We start from the raw sequence: 23,285 nt of genomic DNA on the forward strand, positions 1-23,285 counted from the left end.
ATTATTCAACATAAGTTGTTCAGGGGAAGGATACAAAAAGCTGTCTAAGAGATTTAACCTGTCAATTTCCACTGTGAGGAACATAGTAAGGAAATGGAAGAACACAGGTACAGTTCTTGTTAAGGCCAGAAGTGGCAGGCTAAGAAAAACATCAGAAAGGCAGAGAAGAAGAATGGTGAGATCAGTCAAGGACAATCCTCAGACCACCTCCAGAGAGCTGCAGCATCAACTTGCTGCAGATGGTGTCACTGTGCATCGGTCAACTATACAACGCACTTTGCACAAGGAGAAGCTGTATGGGAGAGTGATGTGAAAGAAGCCATTTCTGCAAGCACGCCACAAACAGAGTCGGCTGAGGTATGCAAAAGCACATTTGGAGAAGCCAATTTCTTTTTGGAAGACGGTCCCGTGGACTGATGAAACCAAGATTGAGTTGTTTGGTCATACAAAAAGGCGTTATGCATGGCGACAATAAAACCACAGCATTCCAAGAAAAAAACCCTTGCTACCCACAGTAAAATTTGGTGGAGGTTCCATCATGCTTTGGGGCTGTGTGGCCAATGCCGGCACCAAGAATCTTGTTAAAGTTGAGGGACGCATGAATTCCTCTCAGTATCAGCAGATTCTTGACAATAATGTTCATGAATCAGTGACAAAGTTGAAGTTACGCAGGGGATGGATCTTTCAGCAAGACAATGATCCAAAACACCGCTCCAAATCTACTCAGGCATTCATGCAGAGGAACAATTACACTGTTCTGGAATGGCCATCCCAGTCCCCAGACCTGAATATCATCGAACATCTGTGGGATCATTTGAAGAGGGCTGTCCATGCTCGGCGACCATCAAACTTAACTGAACTGGAATTGTTTTGTAAAGAGGAATGGTCAAAAATACCTTCATCCAGGAACTCATTAAAAGCTACAGGAAGCGACTAGAGGCTGTTATTTTTGCAAAAGGAGGATCTACTAAATATTAATGTCACTTTTCTGGTGAGGTGCCCATACTTATGCACCTGTCAAATTTTGTTTGAATGCAGATTGCACATTTTCTGTTAGTACAATTAACCTCATTTCAAGGCAGAAACATTACTGTGTGCAACAGTTATTAGATATATGAAACTGAAATAGCTGTTGCAAAAAAAAAACAATTTTTAGAAAACATTAAGCTTAAGATTAATAGGGGTGCCCAAACTTTTTCATATACTGTATGTGTGGACACTAGGCTCTAGTCCCTTACCCTATGATGAATATGTGCTGTTGGGATATTTTCTTACGAGAACAATATTAGCCTATGCGTACTGAATGATCGATTGCAGATTGTACTGCAGTCATTTAGAGCTGGTCGGTTTGTGTGAACAGAACCTTACTGTAGAGAGTAAAAAAACAAAAAACAAAAAAAAAAAACACCTCGCAAGTTATGTAATTTTCTTTATTTGATTTACAAAAGAAGTTACATGATTCAATATGAAAATAAGAAACTGTCTACAAATCTCAGACAGTAATAAACCATTAATTTACAATGCATACAGGAGTCAGAACAACTCTTGTACAAAAACAAAACCTCACCTCTAAATGTTTTTAAAACCAAATACTTAAAATCTATGAAAGGGGGGAAAAGGAACCACAAAAGGTGGTGTTTAATCACCCTCTATCACATGCCCGAGGAAACTACAGTACAGCAACTTAATATACAAAAATTAAATTAAAATGGAAAAAAAACAACCTCTCACTCCATCGCAATTCATCGTAGCATTCACATATGTATAGCTTTCTTCCTGACTCATGTTTGCAGATTGTATAGGCCATTTAAAATCAGGAGAACTGGATCTGTTGAACGCCGGATATCTGTGGTTAAAGAAAGCAAGTGTAAATGTTTAGTGATCAACGACTTTAATGAGAACACTACTAAGTGCGGTTATATGGAGTAAAATAAAATAAATGTAACCATTACTTAATGTCCACATTTAGAGATGAGCCCAAAACTTTGCAATACCCTAGACCAGTGGCCACTTCAGTACACTGTGGCAGCCGCACCAGTGACATCTTGGTATATGTAAATGGAGCCTAGAAATTGTAAGAGGCACCCAGAACTGTGGCACTTTAGTGCAGATGTTGCCCTGGTCTACCTATCAAAGAGGACACCGGACGAGAGCAGTGCTAATAGTTGTGCTCATTTTTTTCCACCACTTACACACCTTCCAACAAAAAAGCAATACATATGGATTCATTCTAGCATTGATTCTTCTATTGATTATAATGATCAAGAATATAGAAGAATCATCTCCATATAACTTATCAAATCCTATATTCATTTTTCCATAAAATGCACAAGTGCAGAGAGAAGTCAAAAGGCTTTATAGGCAGCTCCTGAACCATACCTGTTGATATGAAGTTGTATAGACCATAACATTGGGCTGTTGTCCATCTGTAGTTATTAAACCAGCTGGTAACTGACCTGCTACAAAAGTAAAACGGACACGTTGAGGCAGGAATAACACTCACAAATCATGTTCAATCTCCTGTTATGTGAGCATGATCTACCAAAATGGATATCAATGGGTTGTGCGAGTTCACAAGGCAAGGTCATGGAGAGAATTGCCCACACAGCGATGGTCCAAGTTACGCTCGGTACAACAGCAGAGACTCAACGTTTGAGGTGGTTACACAGATCCTAAAATGGGGCTTGCCGAGATCCATGCCCTCGCTGGCATTTCTCTTTTTGTAAGACAATGAAATTATTAACAACAGGAGTCATATACATACACAACACACAATCGTACCGGTCCCCATGCCCATCCCACCTCCCAGATTAACATCTTACGCAGACATATGATAGAACTTAATATACAGAAGGCTCGGGTATTCTAGAATATGTATGTAGTTTATTTATGAAGTTTTCAGAATAATGCAATTTATACACAGGATTCGGCCGGCCGGGCGCGACCAATTAGCAAAGCGTGGTTCAAATTCCACGCCAATTCGCGGCCGGGCTGCGCCTGTTGCTGATTGGTCACGCCTGGCCAGGCGTGACCAATCAGTGAAGCCAGGGCCTGCTCCAGGTTTTTGAGGGCCCCGGGCGAAAGTGTCTCAGTGACCCTCCCTCTTTAACACATACCACGATTCATGCTGCACAGATACAGCAGAGAAATATAGCACAGTCACATAGCATATAACACAGCCCACGTAGTATTGGTCAGAGTAAGGAATTCCCTCTTTACCTGGGCCCATTGCTGCTTACAATGGATGGGATCAGCAATATATGCCGGCACTGCCCGTTAGACCTCGATAGTCAGAGACATCTCCCTATCTTTAAAAATGCTTCTCTGACCTGCAACACCAGAAATAAACGCCCCTCTAACTGTTGCCATGTTACTAATGGGTTTGGGTGATCCGTATGGTGAGCCCAGAAATCAACATGTGCAGAGCATAAACCACCGAGGAATCTAGTTAGAATAAGAGGCATGGTAACTTCTAGTAATCCAGGCTGTTGTTAATGTAAGAATCTTCTGGCCTGTGAGATGTCTCCTGTAAGGCTTCTTTCACACTTCCGTTTTTACAATCTGCACAGGATCCGTCAAAATGTTGAAAAGACGGATCCTGTGCAGATTGTAAAAAACGGGTGCACTGGGCCCATTTTTCTGACGGACCCGTCGAGTTTATGTACACCTGTTGTGTATGTGTCTTCGCAGCGGTTTTCTGCTGCGAAAACGCATACACAACACAACCCAGGTTATTAATAATAAAAAAAAAATTGCAATGTTCTTACCTTCAAGCGTCCCGCGCAACGTTACCGATGCTCGCGACGCTCCCGGCAGCTAGTGTTCCCAGTAATGCCTTACGTGCAATGACCTCTGATGACGTAGCGGTCTCGCGAGACTGTGACGTCATCGGGTCATTTCGCAATGCATTACTGGGAACGCTAGCTGCCGCAAGCATCGGTAATGCTGCGCGGGACGCCGGAAGGTGAGAATATTGCAATTTTTTTATTTTTAACATTATATCTTGTTACTATTGATGCTGCATAGGCAGCATCAATAGTAAAAAGAGAGAGAGAGAGCGCGCGAGAGAGAATTTCCCTGACTGGAAATTCTTCCACGCATGCTCAGTTTCAAAAGACGGAACCTGTCACTGGATTCCTGCTTTTGACAGTCAGTGACGGATCCTGCGCCCATAGGCTTCCATTATAGCCAACGACAGACAGCGCAGGATCCGTCGCTGAGAGATTTTCCGACGTAAAGATAAAGCGTTCCTCTGTGCGCTGTCCCCGCACGACGGACAGCGATTTTCCAACGGAGCCAGCACATGAAAAGGAAGGCCATCCGTCACAATCCATTGCTAATACAAGTCTATGAGAAAAAACAGGATCCAGCAGAAAAATTTGCTGGATCCTGTTTTTTCAAAAATCTACGGATTTCGACGGGAGCTCAAAGACGTAAGTGTGAAAGAGGCCTAAGCAATTGGTGTGTAGCACTTGTTTCTCAACAAAATCCACTACAATGGCTCTTTTAAATTTGGAATTAAGCCTTCCCACATTCCAGCTCAGCACAGTAAGGGTACGTGCCCATGTTCAGGCATTGCAGTGGATTGGACGTTGCATATTTATACAGTGTCAAACCCGCAGCAACCAGATGTTACAGCATAGTGGATGGGATTTCAAGCAATGCCATGTTCACAATGCGTGCATCTGCGGATCACCCGCGGAGACTGACATGATGCATACCAATTTCTCTTGTGGAGACAGTACTCTCTGCAAGAGAAATTTCACCAATACAATGTATTGGACACTGTGAATCCGCACGGTCCACATTTTAACTGCGTTCAATAGACGGCAGCGCTTTGGATGCAGCGAACATGCACACCATCCAAAGTGCTAGCTTTCGGATCGTGGGCACCTGGCCTAAGAGTGGTCATCACAAAACATCGAAACTGACCCAGACAGTATCACAGTCAGAGTGATGGAAGGGAGGAAAACTGGGAGAGAACCAGGGCCCCAAGCAATCACCATACACACAAACAACACACATCATACCATACAGAAAACCAGGGGTAATTATTAAAAATAACATTCCCCAACAAGTAACAACATTATTCCTGCTGTACCTGGTCTAACACTAAGGCTATGTGCACACGTTGCAGAATTGCTGCGGAAATTTCCGCAGCAATTCTGCAACTCCCTGCCGCGGGAAATACGCATGCAGAATTGGCATGCGTATTCCCACTAAACACTAGCGTTTTGCATGCGATCTGTAGCATCGCTTGGAAAACTGATTGACAGGTTGGTCACACTTATCAAACATAGAACCAAACAAGACACAGTGTATGCATATAAATTGGGATCACCACAACAATTCAGAATTTATACAAAAAACATCTTTATTTAGGGAACACCACACAAAAAGCATAAAAACATTTAAAAACCCCATAGTACGACCTGGGGTAACGGGTCCATACAAATAACAGGTAAATACTATAACACAGCATACAACATTGTACAGCCAATATGCATAAATACACAAATCACAGAGCCAATATTCCCAACAAAATTCTTTTTGGATCCTTTTTCATGGGGCATAGTAATATGTGCCTGGCTTTATTTAAGGGTATATAATTTGGTTTGTGGTACCACATTACATTATACCACGTCCACATGTTGGGAATATTGGCTCTGTGATTTGTGTATTTATGCATATTGGCTGTACAATGTTGTATGCCGTGTTATAGTATTTACCTGTTATTTGTATGGACCCGTTACCCCAGGTCGTACTATGGGGTTTTTAAATGTTTTTATGCTTTTTGTGTGGTGTTCCCTAAATAAAGATGTTTTTTGTATAAATTCTGAATTGTTGTGGTGATCCCAATTTATATGCATACACTCTGTCTTGTTTGGTTCTATTTATATCTAGTATGCAGGTGGTGATCCCCTAAAGTGTACTATATATACAGATGGTGCCCGCTCACTAAGTGTTTTTTTGACTTATCAAACAGTGTTTGACAAGTGTGACCAACTTTTTACTATTGATGCTATGTGAGGCATTACTGGGAACGGGAGCATCGCGAGGAGCGGGAAGGCTGTGGGGGCCGCCGGAAGGTAAGAATATCATGATTTTTTTATTTTAATTCTTTTTTTTAACAATTATATGGTTCCCAGGGCCTGGAGGAGAGTCTCCTCTCCTCCACCCTGGGTACCAACCGCACATGATCCACTTACTTCCCGCATGGTGGGCATAGCCACATGCAGAAAGTAAGCGGATCAATGCATTCCTATGTGAGCGGAATCCCCGCGATTCCGCACAAAGAATGGACATGCTGCATTTTTTCCCAGAATATAATTCCGCAGCGGTAAAAAACGTAGCATGTGCACAAAAAATGCAGAATGCATAAAAAATGATGGGGTGCTTATGTAAGCGTTTTTTTAGCCTTTTTTTTCCGGCGGAAAACGACCTAAAAACGCTAAAAATCCTGAACGTGTGCATATAGCCGAAATAGTGTAGACCTAGACCCTAAAAACACTATCTGAAGAACTACAGTCTTTTAGAAAAACCCAAGAACAAATACGTACTAGAAGTTCCAAATCCGTGACCCTAGAAATAAAAGGTTAGATTAAAGCAGTTAGGATTTGGTAAGATAGACCTGATGAGTACACCCACTAGGGCTCTTTATAATGTCCAAGAGTCCACAGAGCAATATGTAAAGCAGCCGGAATGGTGGGTTCTTTTTCCCGCATTCTCACGGTGAGTATGAGGGGCAGCTTCAACCCACATGAGCGCATTGGCAGGAGATGTGAAGAATTGGGTAGATTTCCCGTCCACTACTCTCAGCCTTGCTGGGAATAACATACAAGTATTTGTAACCCTTCTCTTGCAGCTTGCTGCGGACTTCAGAAAATAGAGTACCTTGTTTTCTAACAGCACTTCACCCTTATAGCAGATAGCCCCGAGTACGGCATCTCTGTCACAGTAATGCAATTACTGGGCCAAAAATGGCCTAGAAGGGCTACAGGAGGACCTGGTCATGTGGTAACTCTACGTACTCGCTCAATGGTAAAGAACAGTGAGAAGACTTCTGCATCCAGCAGATCTTTCAACCAGTTTTCAATGAATGGTTTCTCCGGCAGGCCCACTATCCTGATGTTATTTCTTCTGAGCCGATTTTCAAAATCATCCGCTCTTTCACTATAAGAATTGTTTGGTTTCTTTATTTCTGTAATCTGAGATGGAATAGGCCTCCAAGTATCCTTTACATCCGAGATTCTGTGCATCTGTTGTGCGCTCTCTAATTTTCTGCAAGTCATGTTTCAGAATCACAAATGCTGCCGGAGTTCGGCCACTTCAGTTACCATCATGGCTTGACAGTTGTTGATGGCTGACAGAATCTGGGCAAATTTCTGGTCAATATTTGAAGAGGAGCAAGAGGATCTTTGAGGAGAATAAGGTTGGGAAGAAGCTAAAAAGGTCTGGCAGGAAACCATGAGAAGCATCCAGGATCCTGGAGTATTGCTCCAATTTTTTAGCTGCAGCAGCTGTAATATGCATCAGTGTGCTGGCTGAAGTGGAGGAGGGAAAATCCCAGCAATAGAATCAACATCTAATGAACAAGGCTGGTGTTTTGCGATTCTGCAAAGCTTTTATGCCTGAATTCTGGAGTGAGAGCTTTGTAGAATTGAGCCCTGTGCCCCAACATAGATTTCTAGGCTCTACATAGCAGAGGCCTGGCTCAGTTATGCATATCTCATTATTGCATGTGTACTTACTGAAGGTTTCGTCCGTGAGTTCCTCCGCAAGGCCATCTCCTGTTGTTACAGTCCCACCAATGCCCTTTTCACCTTTCATTGCCTTTTAAAACCAGAAATTGTGGAATTAATCATTCTGCAAATACACGTAATAGAGCAGCATTAAGAGTAGTTCCTAATATTGCAGTTTGGGCAAAGGGGACATTCAAGGGAAAAATTCAACTCCCAATGGATGAGTGGTCAGTGATGGGGAATGTTGGTAATGTACAAGGGCTATGATAATAGTGTAAACTGATTCTGTCTATAATGGCCTCCATTATAACAAGTCCTATTGCATGTGATAGACGCTGCCTGGTGTCCCCCACCAGTCTTCTTCCTTTGCCAGCAGGGATCGTTGGGTGACCATGACTGCTGATTGGCTGCAGTCACCTGACGGACCCTGCTGGAAGTGGAAGCCAGGAGAGAACTTTAGCAGTACGGAGAAGTCCAGGTCTAGTAGGTGAAGATGTGGAGTTTCTAATTCTCTCTCTTATGGAGAAAATCTGCTTGATTGACTAGATTATTCCTCACTTTGTAGAATAAACACGCTGTGCTGCCAGCAACCTGCCTGCTTTACAAGTAACGTCAGCACTCTGCAGCAAGAGAACCACCTGTTCCCATGCATTAAATAGGCCTACCACCTGTCTACTTGCACATAAACAAGCCTCTAGTTTTAGTTCCACAAGATTTTACAGGGGTTAGTAAATAAGTGCTTTTCCCCCACTAGGACAGTACCAACCTCTCTGAATTTTTGAAGGTATAACTTCAGTGGTTCAACATAACTATCAAATCCTAAGGTTGACATGGCAAAGAGAATGTCTTCTCCATTGATGGTCTTCCGCTTCTCTTGATGACACCTCTCACTTGCTTCGGACGTTATAAAGCTAATGAACTCGCTCACACATTCTTGTACACACTCCTTGGCATCTTTCGCTATCTAAGAAAAAAAGAAAGGGGAAACTGGTCATACTGAGACAATTCTACCTGCTCCGGCAGGAGAACAAAACAGTGTGGATAAAGTCCTGTATGATAAGAAGTAGACAATTACAGAGCATATAACTAAAGGGAACCTCACAGCCAATTCATGGGGCACGAAGCCCGATCACTATGAGGTGGATACGAGTTCCGTCCCTTCAGCGAGGTTTGCTGTGGCGTTTCAGGGAAAACATGTCTAAAAGCAGGCAAGGAATGCCAGTCTGGCGGCTTCTCCCCGCCCTGCTCCTCTTGACTGACAGGTCTCACACACGTGTAAGGAGCGGCTTGTCACCCAAGGATAGCAGGGTGCCAGGGACCAGCCTTTAGGAGTGGTCACCTGAGCAGCAAGTTCCATGGTCTGCTTTTAAATGCATGTCTACTCTGAACTGATGCAGCGTATCACATTAAAACATGCATACCCGAAATGACAGAGCTACAGTCCGAGTCATACTGCCAGTGGTTCGGGGAGCACCAATTGGCTATCGGGTTCCCTTTAAAGTGACCTTCCAATTGGACAGAAAAAAGTAACGCTATTAAGAGAGTAACGCTACCTGATGCCCTCCTTCTTATTCCTTGAGGTGTTTCACCAAGCACCATTTTAGGGGGGCGAAAAGAAGCCTGACAATCAGCATCAGTCGCACAGTTATGGAAAAAGAAGGTGCCAGGTAAATGTCCTAATCATTCACTCTTATGTCAGACTGGAAGGTCGCTGTATAATCAATCACCAATGAGAATTACCTACAGCAAAATGTTAAGCGGGTTATCATATGCTTTAAAACTAATGGTCCAGCTTAAAGATAGGCATATGTGTGTAGCAGAAATGCTCACGTGCTATGAGAGCCGACCATAGCAATCTGGCTATGACAACCATAGAGGTCTGCTGGAGACCTCTGGTTGTCATGCCGACCCATCGGTGACCTGTGATCATGTGACGAGGTCATCAATGGGCATGTTAAGTGACACGCTTACTGTTAACAGCTGCGGGTGAATCTCAATTCCACCCGTGGCTGTTGCGGGCACACGTCAGCTGTATATGTCAACTGTCATGTGCCCGGAAAGGTGCGGGCTCCGGCCCTAAACAGGGAGTCTGACATCGGCGTACTATTATGCCCGATGTCAGAGAGGGGTGAATTCATTGAACTCTATTCACATTTGCGTTATGAAAAGTGGTTACAGTCTGCAGTACTGCTCATACAACCTAAAATAGCAGAACCTTGAGAGAAACTTCAAGGGTATTCCCATCTCCAAGATTCTATCCCAATAAGTACGACCACTAACAACTAACTGTCACTATACGAGTGGTCATAACCATGGATACCTAAGCTACTGCAATGCCCTGCACATGGGGTAAGCGACATAGCGAATCAGGAGAATTATATATTTCTTAATTGGAAGGGTTTGCTAATATTATATACCTACTACATGAAAGTCTTAATAAATTAAAGCCATCATGGCTCCATTATAAACTTAAGACATGCTAGTATGCATGGAGCCTAACCTAACCATTGAATCACAAGGAAAAAGCGGTTCTATGCCCCCAAACACCATTGTGTATCACCAGTATAGGAAACACATGGATGACACTTGGCTCCTGATCAGACATCCCCACACAATATACTCTACATATTCACCTTGGTGCTTTCATTTGTTGGAAATTGGCAAACAAGAATCCCATTATATTATATTGTAGCTCCAATTCAGGAAATATGAAAAAATAATGTTACTTTAGGTAAAAAACAAAACAAAATGGATCATGTTCTGCAGAACCGCGTGGTCATGAACAGGGCCGGACTGGCCATCGGGCAGTTCTGGCAAATGCCAGAAGGGCCGGTGGCAGTAGTGGGCCGCTCGAGTGTGCCGCTGTCGGCACACTCTCCCCGCTGTCGGCACACTCCCGGCCCCGCATTCAACTAGCCGGTACAGTTGAATGCAATGATGGAGGAGAGAGCGTCTGCTGACGCCCCCTCTCCCATCATTCCCCGCTCTGCCTGCCGCTGACACTGCGGGTGCGCGATGACGTCATATCATCGCGCACCTGCTGTGTGTCCGGGCGGGCAGACTGCGACTGCTGAGACCAGAGCCAGAGCAGCGCGGGGCAGGAGGAAAGGTGAGTAGAGTGTTTTTTTTTAATCAATGAGTGATGACTGGATTGTGGAGCTATTGGGGTAGGGGCTGTGCTGCATTCCATTCTATGGGCCTATGCTGCATTATATTCTATGGGGCTGTGCTGCATTCCATTCTATGGGGCTGGCTGCATTCCATTCTATGGGCCTCTGCTGCATTATATTCTATGGGGCTGTGCTGCATTCCATTCTATGGGCCTGTGCTGCATTATATTCTATGGGGCTGGCGGCATTCCATTCTATGGGCCTCTGCTGCATTATATTCTATGGGGCTGTGCTGCATTCCATTCTATGGGGCTGGCTGCATTCCATTCTATGGGCCTCTGCTGCATTATATTCTATGGGGCTGTGCTGCATTCCATTCTATGGGCCTGTGCTGCATTATATTCTATGGGGCTGGCTGCATTCCATTCTATGGGCCTCTGCTGCATTATATTCTATGGGGCTGTGCTGCATTCCATTCTATGGGCCTGTGCTGCATTATATTCTATGGGGCTGGCTGCATTCCATTCTATGGGCCTCTGCTGCATTATATTCTATGGGGCTGTGCTGCATTCCATTCTATGGGCCTATGCTGCATTATATTCTATGGGGCTGTGCTGCATTCCATTCTATGGGCCTGTGCTGCATTATATTATATGGGGCTGGCTGCATTCCATTCTATGGGCCTCTGCTGCATTATATTCTATGGGGCTGTGCTGCATTCCATTCTATGGGCCTGTGCTGCATTATATTCTATGGGGCTGTGCTGCATTCCATTCTATGGGCCTCGGCTGCATTATATTCTATGGGGCTGTGCTGCATTCCATTCTATGGGCCTGTGCTGCATTATATTCTATGGGGCTGTGCTGCATTCCATTCTATGGGCCTCTGCTGCATTATATTCTATGGGGCTGTGCTGCATTCCATTCTATGGGCCTGTGCTGCATTATATTCTATGGGGCTGGCTGCATTCCATTCTATGGGCCTCTGCTGCATTATATTCTATGGGGCTGTGCTGCATTCCATTCTATGGGCCTGTGCTGCATTATATTCTATGGGGCTGGCTGCATTCCATTCTATGGGCCTCTGCTGCATTATATTCTATGGGGCTGTGCTGCATTCCATTCTATGGGCCTATGCTGCATTATATTCTATGGGGCTGTGCTGCATTCCATTCTATGGGCCTGTGCTGCATTATATTCTATGGGGCTGGCTGCATTCCATTCTATGGGCCTCTGCTGCATTATATTCTATGGGGCTGTGCTGCATTCCATTCTATGGGCCTGTGCTGCATTATATTTTATGGGGCTGGCTGCATTCCATTCTATGGGCCTCTGCTGCATTATATTCTATGGGGCTGTGCTGCATTCCATTCTATGGGCCTCTGCTGCATTATATTCTATGGGGCTGTGCTGCATTCCATTCTATGGGCCTGTGCTGCATTATATTCTATGGGGCTGGCTGCATTCCATTCTATGGGCCTCGGCTGCATTATATTCTATGGGGCTGTGCTGCATTCCATTATATGGGCCTGTGCTGCATTATATTGTATGGGGGCTGGCTGCATTACATTCTATGGGGGCTGTGCTGCATTACATTCTATGGGGGCTGTGCTGCATTACATTCTATGGGGGCTGGCTGTATTACATTCTATGGGGGCTGGCTGTATTACATTCTATGGGGCTGTGCTGCATTACATTCTATGGGGGCTGTGCTGCATTACATTCTATGGGGGCTGTGCTGCATTACATTCTATGGGGGCTGTGCTGCATTACATTCTATGGGGGCTGTGCTGCATTACATTCTATGGGGGCTGTGCTGCATTACATTCTATGGGGGCTGTGCAGCATTACATTCTATGGGGCTGTGCTGTATTATAGTCTATGGGGGCTGTGCTGTATTATAGTCTATGGGGGCTGGCTGTATTACATTCTATGGGGGCTGTGCTGTATTACATTCTATGGGGGCTGAGCTGTAATGCTGGATACAGCTGTAATTATATGTTATATAGTCGTGTTACACTCCCCTCACTTCTTGTAGCCTACAAGTGTACAAAGATATTATACAGTCACCATGTGACAAGTGGGCCTGTGTGACTTCAAATGCCAGGGCTGAATTTTAGTCCCAGTCCGGCCCTGGTCATGAATAATAGGTAACCAATTTATGCTTATTTCCTTCTCTGCCACTGGCAGCATCGTGCTCACACCTTAGTATTAGGGGCGAGCTGACCACCACGCATGTCTCTGCGGATTGTCTAAAGGGTCTCATATCAAAAACCAACGCTCTACCAGAAGCTGCCAGGTCTACGAATTGTATTGGCAAAAGTACAAATCTACAACCTTGTAAGTAAATCTAGTTGGACATTTATTTCATAGACAGCAGTTAGGAACCCATTAGAAAAAAAAAAAAAAACATGGAACTGACCAGAAAATAAAAAAAGCTGTGCAATATTGATACAAAAAGTGGGATGTATAGACATTACTTTTCCTGTTTGTGGTATGGCGTTTTTCATTATCCTTGCCACATTGGCAATTGGTAGGTAAATATCTTGCTCTCTGAAACTTTCTTTTGAGCCATTTGTGTCATCTGGGTCATTTAAACTGTCTTCTGTATCTCCTGAAACAGAGAAAACAAGAATAGGCTGAGTTAGCATCATTCTGGTATGGACTGTAAGACAGAATTACGGTCAATGGATATTACAATTTTAGAAGTAAAATATAAGTCATTGAACAATGGAAAAGTTTTCAATTTTTTTATATTTTTTCTGCACCCGTTTCCAATAGTTTTCAAGTCATCGAATGGAAACCTTCATCGATTCCTCCCAGAATTATAGATATAACGCTATATTCTCTTTACATTATCTGACAACTGAGTACTGTATAATAATTGTTCAGTAAACTTGCAAATTATAGGAGGGTCCTTTTAGGACAGAACTTTGACAGTTCTCACAATCCATTCTAAAAGTCAAGAACAAGAAGCAAGGCACAGAGAGCATGGTTTCCAGACTTACCATCATGGGGCTGTATTACATAATGGCTCCCGCCAATGTAATCAGCGGAAATTCCTAACTGGGATGTGTCTGTTGTAGAGTTATCACCGTCCATCTGAAAATGGAAACATCATCTTTAGAGAACTACTAATTCAAAGAGCTCAGATCTCTAAAGTAAAGAGGTCACATCTGATCTCATATATGTAGACGAGGTAAGAGAGCTGGAGGGTATAGGATGTTCTCAGTAACTAGTGATCGACCACATAGACAACAAGCACAAAGTGTGGACAGTGCAAGACACAAACTAAATAACTGTTGAGAAATGTAGAGTAATGTACCTAGGCTGGGAATATTCGTCTTACCCCAGATGATGGAATCATCGGCCTTGGAGGATGTTCATTTAGTTGTTTAATTTTGTAGAAAAAAAAAAAAGCAGATCACAGACATGGCACAAAACTAAAGTCATTTCAAATGGCAACTTTCTGGATGTAAGAAACACTAAAAGAAATCAAGACAAAAAAATGTGGTAGTCAGTAATGGTTACTTTTTTTTAACCAAGCATAGGGAAAAATTATGGAATCACTCAATTCTGAGGAAAAAATTATGGAATCATGGAAAACAAACAAAAAACAATCCACCTCACTAGTATTTTGTTGCACCCCCTCTGGCTTTTCTAACAGCTTGCAGTCTCTGAGGCATGGACTTAATGAGGGTCAAACAGTACTCTTCATCAATCTGGCTCCAACTTTCTCTGATTGCTGTTGCCAGATCAGCTTTGCAGGTTGGAGCCTTGTCATGGACCATTTTCTTCAACTTCCACCAAAGATTTTCAATTGGATTGAGATCCGGACTACTTGCAGGCCATGACTGACCTTATGTGTCTTTTTTCAAGGAATGTTTTCACAGTTTTTGCTCTATGGCAGGATGCATTATCATCTTGAAAAATTATTCCATCATCCCCAAACATCCTTTCAATTGATGGGATAAGAAAAGTGTCCAAAATATCAACATAAACTTGTGCATTTATTGAAGATGTAATGACAGCCATCTCCCCAGTGCCTTTACCTGACATGTAGCCCATATCATCAATGACTGTGGAAATTTGCATGTTCTCTTCAGGCAGTCATCTTTATAAATCTCACTGGAACGGCACTAAACAAAAGTTCTAGCATCATCACCTTGCCCAATGCAGATTCGCGACTCATCACTGAATATGACTTTCATCCAGTCATCCACAGTCCACGATTGCTTTTCCTTAGCCCATTGTAACCTTGGTTTTTTTCTGTTTAGGTATTAATGATGGCTTTCGTTTAGCTTTTCTGTATGTAAATCCCATTTCCTTTAGACGGTTTCTTACAGTTCGATCACAGACGTTGACTCCAGTTTCCACCATTCGTTCCTCATTTGTTTTGTTGTGCATTTCCTGTTTTGGAGACATATTGCTTTACGTTTCCGGTCTTGATGTTTTGATGTCTTCCTTGGTCTACCAGTATGTTTGCCTTTAACAACCTTCCCATGTTGTTTGTATTTGGTCCAGATTTTAGACACAGCTGACTGTGAACAACCAACATCTTTTGCAACCTTCCGTGATGATTTACCCTCTTTTAAGAGTTTGATAATCCTCTCCTTTGTTTCAATTGACATCTCTCGTGTTGGAGCCATGATTCATGTCAGTCCACTTGGTGCAACAGCTCTCCTAGGTGTGATCACTCCTTTTTAGATGCAGACTAACAAGCAGATTTAATTTGATGCATGTGTTATTTTGGGGTATGAAAATTTACAGGGTGATTCCATAATTTTTTTTCCTCAGAACTGAGCGATTCCAAAGTTTTTCCCCTATGCTTGGTTAAAAAAAGTAACCATTACTACCACATTTTTTGTTCTTGATTTCTTTTAGTGTTTCTTAAAGCCAGAAAGTTGTCATTTGAAATGAGTTTAGTTTTGTGCCATGTCTGTGATCTGCTTTACACTCTATTTTGATTGTCCCCATGGCTATAGGGGGTTCTATAGAGTCCATGTACTCAGTCACTATTGTGGTTATTAACCTTGGACTCCGCTATTCTCACCTAGATACTTTCTGGGCATTACTGCAGGCAGGTCCTAGGGTCAGGCTTTACTGGGTGTCATATTTTGTTCAGTCATTTCTGGGGGGTTTTTTGGGATTACATCATTCTTATCTATTGTATTAGTAAGATTTGGGTATTTATGTTTAGGAAACATATTTCATATAGGAAGCCACTTGGATATTCCTATCCCAAATTTCATTACTATTATTTTTTGATGCTTTCCATCTACACAGCGACTGATCACTCACCTTTTTGTGGAGTCCCCTTTATTGGCCACTCAGTTTATTTTAAATTACACTTTTAATTACATTTCTAAATAAAGAATTATTGATTTTATCCAGTGGTTCCTTTTTAAATCCGTATGATACTTTACGGAATATGGGTTTAATATTCATGTATGTAGTGCACATACATGGGCTTCATGTGTGTACACAGGCTCCATATATATGAACTCAGGCTCCAAGCATGCAAACAGCATAAATGTACAAATAACGCATGTTACATGTATGTACACACACAGACCACAAATTACATGCACTGACACATAACATGGGCTACATGAACATTACATGTACCGGATGTACACATATGGCACAGGTTACATGCGCAGACACATATCACACGAGTGACATGGACATGGTACATGTAAGTTCACATATAACACAGGTTGCATACATAGACACCACAAAGGTTATTACACATACATATTACATGTATGTACACATGACAGGTTAGATACACAGACAGACACCACACGGGATATTACATGTATGTACACACGACACAGACATACACAAGGGATATTACATGTATGCACACACAAGAGGTTACATGTGTGGACACACACCACACAGGTTATTACACAGCCATATTACATGTACACACGACAGGTTAGATACATGCACACACCACACAGGTTATTACACAGCCATATTACATGTACACACGACAGGTTAGATACATGCACACACCACACGGGTTATTACATGTATGTACACATGACAGGTTAGATATATACGGACAGACACCACACGGGTTATTACGGGGCCACATTACATGTATGTACACACACACCGGTTATTACATGTATGTACACGACAGGTTAGATATATGGACAGACACCACATGGCCATATCACACGTATGTACACACCACACGGGTTATTACACGGCCATATTACAAGTATGTACACACCACACTGGTCATTACACGGCCACATTATATGTTTGTACACACCACACCGATCATCACATGTATGTACCCACCACACGAGTTATTACACGGGTTATTACACAGCCATATTACATGTATGTACACACCACACGGGTCATTACACGGCCATATCACACATATGTACACACCACACGGGTTATTACACGGCCATATTACACGTATGTACACACCACACGGGTTATTACACAGCCATATTACATGTATGTACACACCACACCGGTCATTACACGGCCATATCACACGTATGTACACACCACACCGGTCATTACACGGCCATATCACACGTATGTACACACCACACCGGTCATTACATGGCCATATTACACGTATGTACACACCACACAGGTTATTACACAGCCATATTACACGTATGTACACACCACACGGGTTATTAGACAGCCATATCACACGTACTGTATGTACACACCACACCGGTCATACACGGCCATATTACACGTATGTACACATGACACGAGTTATTACACGGCCATATCACATGTATGTACATTACACCGGTTATTACACGGCCATATCACACGTATGTACACACCACACCGGTTATTACACGGCCATATCACACGTATGTACACACCTCACCGGTCATTACACGTCTATATTACACGTATGTACACACCACACCGTTTATTACACGCCATATCACACGTATGTACACACCGGTTATTACACGGCCATATCACATGTATGTACACACCACACCGGTTATTACACGGCCATATCACACGTATGTACACACCACATGGGTTATTACACGCCATATCACACGTATGTACACACCACACCGGTTATTACACAGCCATATCACACATATGTACACACCACATGGGTTATTACACGGCCATATCACACGTATGTACACACCACACGGGTTATTACACGGCCATATCACATGTATGTACACACCACACCGGTCATTACATGGCCATATTACACGTATGTACACACCACACGGGTTATTACACAGCCATATTACACATATGTACACACCACACGGGTTATTACACAGCCATATCACACGTACTGTATGTACACACCACACCGGTCATTACATGTATGTACCCACCACACGAGTTATTACACGGGTCATTACACAGCCATATTACACGTATGTACACACCACACGGGTTATTACACAGCCATATTACATGTATGTACACACCACACCGGTCATTACACGGCCATATCACACGTATGTACACACCACACCGGTCATTACACGGCCATATCACACGTATGTACACACCACACCGGTCATTACATGGCCATATTACACATATGTACACAACACACAGGTTATTACACAGCCATATTACACATATGTACACACCACACGGGTTATTATACAGCCATATTACACAGCCATATTACACGTATGTACACACCACACGGGCTATTAGACAGCCATATCACACGGCCATATCACACGTATATACACATTACACCGGTTATTACACGGCCATATCACACGTATGTACACACCACACCGGTTATTACACAGCCATATCACACGTATGTACACACCACACCGGTTATTACACAGCCATATCACACGTATGTACACACCACACCGGTTATTACACAGCCATATCACACGTATGTACACACCACACCGGTTATTACACAGCCATATCACACGTATGTACACACCACATGGGTTATTACACGGCCATATCACACGTATGTACACACCACACGGGTTATTACACGGCCATATCACATGTATGTACACACCACACCGGTCATTACATGGCCATATTACACGTATGTACACACCATACCGGTTATTACACGGCCATATCAAACGTATGTACACACCTCACCGGTCATTACACGTCTATATTACACGTATGTACACACCACACCGTTTATTACACGCCATATCACACGTATGTACACACCGGTTATTACACGGCCATATCACATGTATGTACACACCACACCGGTCATTACATGGCCATATTACACGTATGTACACACCACACGGGTTATTACACAGCCATATTACACGTATGTACACACCACACGGGTTATTAGACAGCCATATCACACGTACTGTATGTACACACCACACCGGTCATACACGGCCATATTACACGTATGTACACACCACACGGGTTATTAGACGGGTCATTACACAGCCATATTACACGTATGTACACACCACACGGGTTATTAGACGGCCATATTACATGTATATACACACCACACGGGTTATTACACAGCCATATTACATGTATGTACACACCACACCAGTCATTACACGGCCATATCACACGTATGTACACACCACACCGGTTATTACACGGCCATATCACACGTATGTACACACCTCACCAGTTATTACACGGCCATATCACACGTATGTACACACCACACCGTTTATTACACGCCATATCACACGTATGTACACACCGGTTATTACACGGCCATTTCACATGTATGTACACACCACACCGGTTATTACACGGCCATATCACACGTATGTACACACCACACGGGTTATTACACGCCATATCACACGTATGTACACACCACACGGGTTATTACACGCCATATCACACGTATGTACACACCACACGGGTTATTACACGCCATATCACACGTATGTACACACCACACCGGTTATTACACAGCCATATCACACGTATGTACACACCACTCCGGTTATTACACGCCATATCACACGTATGTACACACCACACCGGTTATTACACGGCCATTTCACATGTATGTACACACCACACCGGTTATTACACGCCATATCACACGTATGTACACACCACACGGGTTATTACACGCCATATCACACGTATGTACACACCACATCGGTCATTACACGTCTATATTACACGTATGTACACACCACACCGTTTATTACACGCCATATCACACGTATGTACACACCGGTTATTACACGGCCATTTCACATGTATGTACACACCACACGGGTTATTACACGGCCATTTCACATGTATGTACACACCACACCGGTCATTACATGGCCATATTACACGTATGTACACACCACACCGGTTATTACACGGCCATATTACACGTATGTACACACCACACGGCTATATCACATGTATGTACACACCACACCGGTCATTACACGGCTATATCACATGTATGTACACACCACACCGGTTATTACATGGCCATATTACACGTATGTACACACCACACCGGTTATTACACGGCCATATCACACGTATGTACACACCACACCGGTCATTACACGGCCATATCACACGTATGTACACACCTCACCGGTCATTACACGGCTATATCACATGTATGTACACACCACACCGGTCCTTACACGGCTATATCACATGTATGTACACACCACACCGGTTATTACATGGCCATATTACACGTATGTACACACCACACCGGTTATTACACGGCCATATTACACATATGTACACACCTCACCGGTCATTACACGGCTATATCACATGTATGTACACACCACACCGGTCATTACACGCCATATCACACGCCGCTGCCTGTCCCCGGCAGAGGAGCGGCTCGCAGAGCTGTGTGCACTGGGCGCTATCCGCCGCCAGCCCCGGGATCACACAATGGAGGCTGCAGTGCGCTGTGCCCCCTCCTCCCGCCACCATTCCCAGCAGCACCCCCGGCCATTGCCCGATCACCCCCGTCCCGCTCCTTCCCCGGTCACCCCACAGCTGGGATCCCCGTCCAGCCCACGCCGCCAAGCACAGCACGGGATGTGCGCTGCATGCCCGCAGCTGCCATCACACTGAGCGCGGCAGTGCTGACAAAGGGAGACGTGCCCGGCCGCCGCTTCCCGGTGCCTCCCTAAATACTCGGGCACTTTAGTAAGGCGGGCGGCACAAGCACTGCCGGCTCCGGACATTTCATTTGAGCTACAGGGAGAATCGGTTAGCGATCATTGGCCGAAGCCAGGCACAAACCTCCAGTGCGGCCCTGGTTGGCTCCCTGCACGAATCGGCTGTTTGGTTGGACAGAAAATGGCTGCGAAGGAACCAGTCCCAGCGCGGAGCGGCGCTTCCGGGACTCGTGCTCCCCTCCCTCTACTCCAACTTCAGGCCTGCTGTTCCACTGATGAAGTAACCCACCCTCCGATCCCTCTACTGCGCAGACTCCAACCATACCGTCAGCAGCCGCCGCTCTTCCAGGAGACTGCAATTCCTCCCCCATGTAAGCTCTTCCATTAAGTCTGGCTGTCCTCCCGCTTTCATTACACCACGTCCACACTTCCTGACAACACGCGCTGTTCTGATAGTGGGTCCTCCTCCCGCCTCTCATGGCTGATAGTCCGTGTACGCCTCCTCCCCCCGGTCTCTATAGAGGCAGGTTGTGTGAAGTGCTAGTCCCAGGCGCACAAGCATTAGCCGCAGGCCATGTACACACACGGGGCAGTCATTATTGCATTTGCTCCGGGTTTCCGTCGAGTGTTTAATTGTGTCTGTTTTATATGTGTTCACCTAGGAATTTTTCTTGAGGGCTGAGTTTATGGCTTTCAGTCATCATTTTCCACTTTTCCAAAAGTTGCAGTTTGTCGCAATGTGCTCCATTTCCTCTGTGGAGTAAACTTTCTGTACGCCTGGAATTAAGGCGCATTTATGTGCAATTTTGTGAAATGTGTTATTCTTTTGTGTCAAAAAGTCGCTAAAAAGGTTATAGACAAAAATAAAGATAAGTTGTTTTACTTTGCGCAAAATTCATGATCCGCCTGTGCCATTTTTAAAGAAAAATATTAAAAAGTATTTTCAAATCCCATATGTGGTGAATTGGGGCCATGGTGAAACTCATGCTTGTACCCAGGCTCGGACTGGCCCACAGGGGAACAGGGGAATCCTCCGGTGGGCCCCTGTGCAGATCTAGGCCCCCAACCTTACTATATGGGCAGTACTTGGCATAATTCACTTGATTATGTACAGAGAAAAGCAGCATCGCATTCATTAACCAAACAACCCAGTTTATTATTCTATAGAGATATAGGCACATTTGTGAACCAGGGTAATGTCATCTTTGTATGCGGGTAAAAAGTGGGCCCCCAAAGTCATTGTTACTGGTGGGCCCTGGACACCCGATGTCCGACACTGCTTGTACCTGTGGTAAAATGCGACCTACAAATTCCTGGACGCTCCCAAAGTGAAAGCAACAGATTTTACAGAGATTCAGCACAGATTCCATAGCTAAATCCACATGGCCTCATAGAACCCATTCATACAATAAAAACACAAAACGCTTTAATTGTGGATAAAAATGGCCGTGTAGTTTATTTAGGGTTACATAAATTAATTAATCACCAATAAATAAACTCCATAAATTATAAAACCAAAGTACCAAACTTTTCCAATAAACCAATCCACCCAGACATGGGTGATTTTCCCACAATTAAACTACACGACAGTAAATTTACAAGAATTCAGGGGAGGGAGGGTGGGGTCTTCTTTATCTTCTTCCGCTGACAGAATGACCAGATACCACAAAACAGGTGTGTATATATTCAAAAAAAAAGAGCGGCAAAGCTGCTTACAGCCAATAGAAAACCGTTTCAATAGCTGCCAAACATACCAGAAAAAACTGGATAAAACCAGTTTCACACTTTCAGAGATGACTGACCTGACCTTTACTTGACCTTTCTTCTGACAGAAAGCCATATTAAATGACAGGGTCCATGAGGCCATGAGACCCCCGCTATATTTCTTTCAGGTTTACGCGGGGGGGCTAACATGGCCTCATAGAACCCATTCATACAATAAAAACACAAAACGCTTTAATTGTGGATAAAAATGGCCGTGTAGTTTATTTAGGGTTACATAAATTAATTAATCACCAATAAATAAACTCCATAAATTATAAAACCAAAGTACCAAACTTTTCCAATAAACCAATCCACCCAGACATGGGTGATTTTCCCACAAGGCCATGACTCAGCGAGACATGGCCCCCCCCAAACCACACAGCCATTTTTCAATGATAGTTTGTAAGTCCAAATTAAAAATATCAAGGCCAATATCAGATAAATGAACCAAATCAGGCCTATAAAGGCCCAGTAAAAAACCCTCCAAATCCAAATGCCGGAATGAAAACCCTGAAATTAAAAGAAAAAATTTTTCCATGGATTTAT

The 23,285-nt window shown here is 43.7% G+C and overlaps 1 protein-coding gene across 2 annotated transcripts; it reads right to left on the reverse strand.

Annotated features, from left to right (window-relative positions):
* Positions 1-1,411: 1,411 nt before the first annotated feature.
* On the reverse strand, positions 1,412-21,465 carry NFYB (nuclear transcription factor Y subunit beta). Of its 2 annotated transcripts, none has more exons than XM_077265658.1 (7): positions 21,301-21,465; positions 13,860-13,953; positions 13,332-13,465; positions 8,509-8,706; positions 7,752-7,833; positions 2,380-2,459; positions 1,412-1,846 (listed from the first exon to the last, which is right to left on the reverse strand). In XM_077265658.1, exons 1-7 carry the CDS (start codon positions 21,385-21,387, stop codon positions 1,814-1,816), a joined length of 708 nt encoding a protein of 235 aa, XP_077121773.1. In that variant the 5' UTR covers positions 21,388-21,465; the 3' UTR covers positions 1,412-1,813. The 2 variants fall into 2 exon arrangements, with proteins under 2 accessions (XP_077121773.1, XP_077121774.1); XM_077265659.1 differs by lacking the exon at positions 21,301-21,465 and adding an exon at positions 21,100-21,273.
* Between the last annotated feature and the right edge of the window lie 1,820 nt (positions 21,466-23,285).

This window comes from Ranitomeya variabilis, chromosome 5 (genome assembly GCF_051348905.1).
Source record: "Ranitomeya variabilis isolate aRanVar5 chromosome 5, aRanVar5.hap1, whole genome shotgun sequence".
In the NCBI taxonomy this organism is placed as follows: domain Eukaryota; kingdom Metazoa; phylum Chordata; class Amphibia; order Anura; family Dendrobatidae; genus Ranitomeya; species Ranitomeya variabilis.